The 7,490-nt window shown below is 44.1% G+C and overlaps 1 protein-coding gene across 1 annotated transcript in view; it reads left to right on the top strand.

Moving 5' to 3' along the window:
• Positions 1-1,025: 1,025 nt before the first annotated feature.
• LOC140406450 (receptor activity-modifying protein 1-like) overlaps positions 1,026-7,490 on the top strand; it is an 84,144-nt gene continuing 77,679 nt past the window's right edge. Inside the window, exon 1 of the mRNA XM_072494488.1 lies at positions 1,026-1,126. Coding sequence (XP_072350589.1) covers positions 1,066-1,126 — 61 coding nt within the window. The 5' untranslated portion in view covers positions 1,026-1,065. The remainder of the gene's footprint in view (positions 1,127-7,490) is intronic.

Here is a 7,490-nt window from a genome sequence, read left to right as displayed (position 1 = left end):
AGGAAGGAAAGACTTTCATATCTGCAGCACAATTCATGTTCTCACCATGCCTCATAGCACATTACACCCAATCAAACATTCTGAAGTAATAATCTAATTTTTGTAAGGGCCCCGAAGAATCCAGCACGAGTTTTAAGGATACAAAATAATAACGTTTATTTACTATAACAATATATACATAACAGTAGCAGTAACTTCCCTTGCTACCTTCTCCTTCCTCCTGGTTCCTGAACTGGCCAGCTTATTTATAGTAGGAGTTTCTCCGCCCCCCCTCATTGGGGAAGTTCATACTCCCATAGGATTGTGGGATAGTCATTAATCCCCAGCCAATCGTCAGTAGGCAGGTTATAACACTAATGTTCGAATGGAGATAACATGGCAGCCAGTTTGAGCACAGCCAGATCGCAAACAAATAGTGAGATAAATGATCAGGTAGTATGATTTAGTGATGATACTTAAGGGATAAATATTGACCCCAAGATAACAGAGAGAACTCTGAGAATGGTTTCTTCAAAGAGTCAATTAAATCTCTTTTATCCGTTGGAACATAGGAATTAGGAGCAGAATCCAGCAATTCAGCCCCTCGAACCTGCTCCGTCATTCAATCAGATCTGGCTGATCTCTCCCTGGTCTCAAATCCACCTCCCCACCTGTTCCCCACATCCTTTAACCCCTCTATACTTTCATGGGTTGTGGGTGTTGCTGGTTAGGCCAGCATTTATTGCCCATCCCTAGTTGCCCTTCAGAAGGTGATGGTGAGCTGCCTTCTTGAACCGCTGCAGTCCTTGAGCTGCAGGTACACCCACCGTGCTGTTAGGGAGGGAGTTCCAGGATGTTGCCCGGGCGACAGTGAAGGAACGGTGATATATTTCCAAGTCAGGGTGGTGAATGATTGGAGGGGAACCTGCAGGTGGTGGGGTTCATGTGCAGTAAGAACAGATTACTAGTTAATGATCATTCTCCTCTCCGGGTGGAGACACGCCTGCTGTTTCCTGTTTCCAGCACTGAGACCAAGTTTGTTTTAAACTCTTTGTTCAGTCAGTGACAGGAGACATCACAGCCACGATGTTCTGTGTTCAAATCATTGCCTGCGGGAGACTGATTCTGGCTCTTCTGTTGGCACCAAGTAAGTACTTAAATAACCAAATCTGCCTTTCAGAAGGTAGCTGCGTTATACCATTCACACAGATCTCGGACAATGGGTCAATTGGTACATTTCACTCACAGTCATCGCTTCGCCTCTCCCTTTCTGTGAATGAATCCCAATGACCCAGTTCCCACTTCCATTTAACTTTGATTACTCAACTTGTGACCAGGCTGCTGGGCTGTTTATTGAGCTGGTGTCTCTGAGTTCCATCTTCGAGACAGCTGAGGGTCAGTATCTCACACTGACACCATTTCTTGTACACATTACATGAAGGGCAGTGGAAATAGATTCAATGGGCAACACGGTGGCACAGTGGTTAGCACTGCTACCTCTCAGCGGCAGTGGACCGGGTGGCACGGTGGTTAGCATTACTGCCTCACAGCTCCAGGGTCCCAGGTTCAATTCCTGCCTCGGGTCACTGTCTATGCGGAGTCTGCACATTCTCCCCGTGTCTGCGTGGGTTTCCTCCGGGTGCTCCAGTTTCCCCCCACAGTCCAAAGATGTGCAGGCTGGGTGGATTGGTTATGATAATTGCCCCTTAGCGTCCAAAGGTTATGTGGGGTTACTGGGTTACGGGGATAAGGCGGGGGAGTGGGTCTAGCTAGGGTGCTCTTTCAGAGGGTTGGTGCAGACTCGATGGGCTGAATGGCTCCTTTTGCACTATAGGGATTGTATGTAATAGTAACTTTCAAAAGAAATAGGATAAACATTTGAAGTGGAAAATATTGCAGAATGGTGTGAAATCAGTTGGGAAGTGGGAATACTGAGACAGCACTGAAGATGGGCTGAATGGTCTCTTTCTAAGCTTTGAGATTCTCTTATCTGTGGTTTCAGTAAGATAATGTATCTGCTCTGAATCTATTTTCTAATATTTTCCAACATATTCAAATCTGTTGTTACGGACCTTGCATTTGTTACCCCGCCTGTTCTGCTGTTAACCCTGCATTTTATTTCGAATTTTTTTTTAACTGAGAGTTCTGTGTTTTTCTCTGGGTTATAGAGTCACCAGCACAGAACAGGCCCATCGATCTGTGCCAGTCAAACACAACCACCGAACTATTCTAACCCATTTCCCAGCACTTGGCCCATCGCCGTTGCTGCCCTGACATCACAAGCTCACATCTAAGCACTTCTTAAATGTTCTGAATGTCTCTGCCTCCACCCCCCTTTCAGGCAGCGAGTTCCAGACTCCCCCCCCCCCCCCCCCTGGGCGAAAAGGTTTTTCCTCACATCCCCTCTCAACCTCCTGCCCCTCACCTTAAATCTGTGCCCCCTGGTCATTGACCCCTCCACCAAGGGAAAAGGTTTATTCCTGTCTACTCTATCTGTGCCCCTCATAATTATCAGTGTTTTTCTGTGGTTACTGCGTTTTCTGTGGTGATTTGTTTTTCTGCGGGATTCTGGCACAGTGGTTAACGTGTGTGCGTCGGTTTCCTCCGGGTGCTCCGGTTTCCTCCCACAGTCCAAAGACGTGCAGGTTAGGTGAATTGGCCATGATAAATTGCCCTTAGTGTCCAAAAGGGTTAGGTGGGGTTATGGAAATAGGGTGGGGACTGGGTTTGGGTAGGGTGCTCTTTCAGAGGGTCGGTGGAGACTTGATGGGCTGAATGGCTCCTTCTGCACTGTGGGGATTCTATGATTCTATGATTCTGTGGGTGATGTGGTTTCTGTTGGTTCTGTTCTTGTTATGACCTCCAAAGGGGCCAAAACCTATATTGTATCCGGTTCCCCTCCTACACCTTGGAGTACAAGCTCCCCTTGTGGTTTTTGGGGGGGGGGAGGGGGGAGAGCCTACCCCTGATTGGAGGAACCCCAGGTCGGGGAGGAAGAACCTGCGGAGAGAAGGGTAGGGTAATTAACGTATTGTAATTAGTAAATAAATCGGGTTGTATCCAGTCTACTTGGCCTCGTGTGGAGTCCTTGCCTTCAGTCTTAACAGTGTTTTTCTGTGGGTGATGTGCATTTCTGTGCATTCTGTATGTAGCTGAGGGTTCTGTGCCTTTTCAGGGGATCCTGTGTTTTTCAGTGGATTCTTTGTTTTTCAGTGCATCTTGTGTTTTTCAGTGGATTCTTTGTTTTTCAGTGCATCTTGTGTTTTTCAGTGGGTCCTGTGTTTTTCAGTGGATTCTGTGTTTTTCAGTGGATTCTGTGTTTTTCAGTGGATCCTGTGTTGTTCAGTGAGTTTTGTGTTGTTCAGTGAGTTTTGTGCTGTTCAGTGGGTTCTGTGTTTTTCAGTGGGTTCTGTGTTTTTCAGTGGATCCTGTGTTTTTCATTGGGTTCTGTGTTGTTCAGTGGGTTCTGTGCTTTTCAGTGGGTTCTGTGTTTTTTGTGGGTTCAGTGTTTTTCAGACGATCCTGTGTTTGTCAGTGGATCCTGTGTTTTTCTATGAGTTCTGTGTTTTTCAGTGGTTCTGTGTTTTCAGTGGGGTATGTGTTTTACAGTGGGTACTGGTTTTTTTAGTGAATCCTGTGTTTTTCAGTGGATCCTGTGTTTTACAGTGGGTTGTGTTTTTTCAGTGGATTACGTGTTTTTAAGTGAGTTCTGTGTTTTTCAGTGGGTTCTGTGTTTTCTGTGGGTTGAGTGATTTCAGACGATCCTGTGTTTGTCAGTGGATCCTGTATTTCTACGTGGATTTTGTGTTTTTCTGTGAGTTCTGCGTTTTTCAGTAGGTTCTGTGTTTTTCAGTGGGTTCTGTGTTTTTTAAGTGGGTTCCATGTTTTTTCTATGAGTTCTGTGTTTTTCAGTAGTTATGTGTATCTAAGTGGGGTATGTGTTTTACAGTGGGGACTGTGTTTTTCATTGGGTTCTGTGTTTTTCAGTGAGTTATGCGTTCTAAGTGGGATCTGTGATTTTTTTTCAGTGGTTTCTATGTTTTTCAGTAGGTTCTGTGTTTTTCATTGGTCCAGTGTTTTTTCAGCGTTTTTTTGTGTTTTTCAGTGAGTCCTATATTTTTCAGTGAGTTCTGTATTTTTTAGTGTGTTCTATGCATAGTGGGCTCTTTGTTTTCAGTGGGATCTGTGTTTTTCAATGAGTTCGACATTTTTAAGTGGGCTCTGTGTTTTTCTGTGGGCTCTGTGTTTTTCAGTGGATCCTGTGTTTTTCAGTGGGTTCTGTGCTTTTCAGTTGGTTCTGTGTTTTTTGTGGGTTCAGTGTTTTTCAGACGATCCTTTGTTTGTCAGTGGATCCTGTGTTTTTCAGTGGGTTCCGTGTTTCTTCTATAAGTTCTGTGTTTTTCAGTGGTTCTGTGTTTTCAGTGGGGTATGTGTTTTACAGTTGGTACAAAGGTTTTCAGTGGATCCTGTATTTTTCAGTGGATCCTGTGTTTTTCAGTGGGTTCTCTGTTTTTCAGTGGATGCTGCGTTTCAGTGAGTTCTGTGATTTTCAGAGGGTTCTGTGTTTTCTGTGGGTTCAGTGTTTTTCAGACAATCCTGTGTTTGGCAGTGGATCCTGTGCTTCTCGGTGGGTTTTGTATTTTTCTGTGACTTCTGTGTTTTTCAGTAGGTTCTGTGTTCTTTCAGTGGTTTGTGTGTTTTTCAGTGTGTGCTATATTTTTCAGTGAGTTCCGTATTTTTTAGTGTGTTCTGTGCATAGTGTGCTCTTTGTTTTCAGTGGGATCTGTGATTTTCAGTGGGTTTGTTGTTTTCAATGAGTTCTGCATTTTTAAGTGGGCTCTGTGTTTTTCTGTGGGCTCAGTGTTTTTCATTGGTCCTGTGTTCTTTCAGTGGGTTCTGTGTTGTTCAGTGGGTTCTGTGCTTTTCAGTGGGTTCTGTATTTTTTGTGGGTACAGTGTTTTTCAGACGATCCTGTGTTTGTCAGTGGATTCTGTGATTTTCAGTGGATTCTGTGTTCTTCAGTGGGTTCTGCGTTTTTTCTCTGAGTTCTGTATTTTTCAGTGGTTCTGTGTTTTCAGTGGGGTGTGTGTTTTACAGTGGGTGCTGGATTTTTTTAGTGGATCCTATGTTTTTCAGTGGATCCTGTGTTTTTCAGTGGGTTCTCTGTTTTTCAGTGGATGCTGTGTTGTTCAGGGGATTATGTGTTTTTTCAGTGGAGTTTGTGTTTTTCAGTGACCTCTGTGTTTTTCAGCGGGTTCTGTGTTTTCTGTGGCTTGAGTGTTTTTCAGACAATCCTGTGTTTGTCAGTGGATTCTGTGATTTTCAGTGGATTCTGTGTTCTTCAGTGGGTTCTGCGTTTTTTCTCTGAGTTCTGTATTTTTCAGTGGTTCTGTGTTTTCAGTGGGGTGTGTGTTTTACAGTGGGTGCTGGATTTTTTTAGTGGATCCTATGTTTTTCAGTGGATCCTGTGTTTTTCAGTGGGTTCTCTGTTTTTCAGTGGATGCTGTGTTGTTCAGGGGATTATGTGTTTTTTCAGTGGAGTTTGTGTTTTTCAGTGACCTCTGTGTTTTTCAGCGGGTTCTGTGTTTTCTGTGGCTTGAGTGTTTTTCAGACAATCCTGTGTTTGTCAGTGGATCCCGTGTTTCTCAGTGGGTTTTGTGTATTTCTGTGAGTTCTGCGTTTTTCAGTAGGTTCTCTGTTTTTCCAGTGGATTCTGTGTTTTTCAGTGGATTCTGTGTTTTTCAGTGGATTCTGTGTTTTTCATTGGTCCAGTGTTCTTTCAGTGGTTTGTGTGTTTTTCAGTGTGTGCTATATTTTTCAGTGAGTTCCGTATTTTTTAGTGTGTTCTGTGCATAGTGTGCTCTTTGTTTTCAGTGGGATCTGTGATTTTCAGTGGGTTTGTGTTTTTCAATGAGTTCTGCATTTTTAAGTGGGCTCTGTGTTTTTCTGATGGCTCAGTGTTTTTCATTGGTCCAGTATTCTTTCTGTGAGTTCTGCGTTTTTCAGTAGGTTCTCTGTTTTTCCAGTGAATTCTGTGTTTTTCAGTGGATTCTGTGTTTTTCAGTGACTTCTGTGTTTTCCAGCGGGTTCTGTGTTTTCTGTGGGTTGAGTGTTTTTCAGACAATCCTGTGTTTGTCAGTGGATCCTGTGTTTCTCAGTGGGTTCTATGTTTTTCAGTGGGTTCTCTGTTTTTCAGTGGATGCTGTGTTTTTCAGTGGGTTATGTGCTTTTTTTAGTGGATTTTGTGTTTTCAGTGAGTGCTGTGTTTTTCAGTGGGGTCTGTGTTTTTTCAGTGGGTTCCATGTTTTTTCTATGAGTTCTGTGTTTTCAGTGAGGTATGTGTTTTACAGTGGGTACTGTGTTTTTCATTGAGTTCTGTGTTTATCTGTGAGTTATGGTTTCTAAGTGGGATCTGTGATTTTTGAGTTATGCGTTTTAAGTGGGATCTCAGTGGGATACAAAGAACAAAGAAATGTACAGCACAGGAACAGGCCCTTCGGCCCTCCAAGCCCGTGCCGACCATGCTGCCCGACTAAACTACAATCTTCTACACTTCCTGGGTCCGTATCCCTCTATTCCCATCCTATTCATGTATTTGTCAAGATGCCCCTTAAATGTCACTATCGTCCCTGCTTCCACCACCTCCTCCGGGAGCGAGTTCCAGGCACCCACTACCCTCTGCGTAAAAAACTTGCCTCGTACATCTACTCTAAACCTTGCCCCTCTCACCTTAAACCTATGCCCCCTAGTAATTGACCCCTCTACCCTGGGGAAAAGCCTCTGCCTATCCACTCTGTCTATGCCCCTCATAATTTTGTAGACCTCTATCAGGTATCCCCTCAACGTCCTTCGTTCCAGTGAGAACAAACCGAGTTTATTCAACCGCTCCTCATAGCTAATGCCCTCCATACCAGGCAACATTCTGGTAAATCTCTTCTGCACCCTCTCTAAAGCCTCCACATCCTTCTGGTAGTGTGGCGACCAGAATTGAACACTATACTCCAAGTGTGGCCTAACTAAGGTTCTATACAGCTGCAACATGACTTGCCAATTCTTATACTCAATGCCCCGGCCAATGAAGGCAAGCATGCCGTATGCCTTCTTGACTACCTTCTCCACCTGTGTTGCCCCTTTCAATGACCTGTGGACCTGTACTCCTAGATCTCTTTGACTTTCAATACTCTTGAGGGTTCTACCATTCACTGTATATTCCCTACCTGCATTAGACCTTCCAAAATGCATTACCTCACATTTGTCCGGATTAAACTCCATCTGCCATCTCTCCGCCCAAGTCTCCAAACAATCTAAATCCTGCTGTATCCTCTGACAGTCCTCATCGCTATCCGCAATTCCACCAACCTTTGTGTCGTCTGCAAACTTACTAATCAGACCAGTTACATTTTCCTCCAAATCATTTATATATACTACAAAGAGCAAAGGTCCCAGCACTGATCCCTGTGGAACACCACTGGTCACAGCCCTCCAATTAGAAAAGCATCCTTCCATTGCTA

The sequence above is a fragment of the Scyliorhinus torazame genome, unplaced genomic scaffold (genome assembly GCF_047496885.1).
Source record: "Scyliorhinus torazame isolate Kashiwa2021f unplaced genomic scaffold, sScyTor2.1 scaffold_538, whole genome shotgun sequence".
Lineage (NCBI taxonomy): Eukaryota > Metazoa > Chordata > Chondrichthyes > Carcharhiniformes > Scyliorhinidae > Scyliorhinus > Scyliorhinus torazame.
The sequence above is the reverse complement of the archived record's forward strand: the minus strand, read 5'-3'. Positions and strand labels throughout refer to the sequence as shown.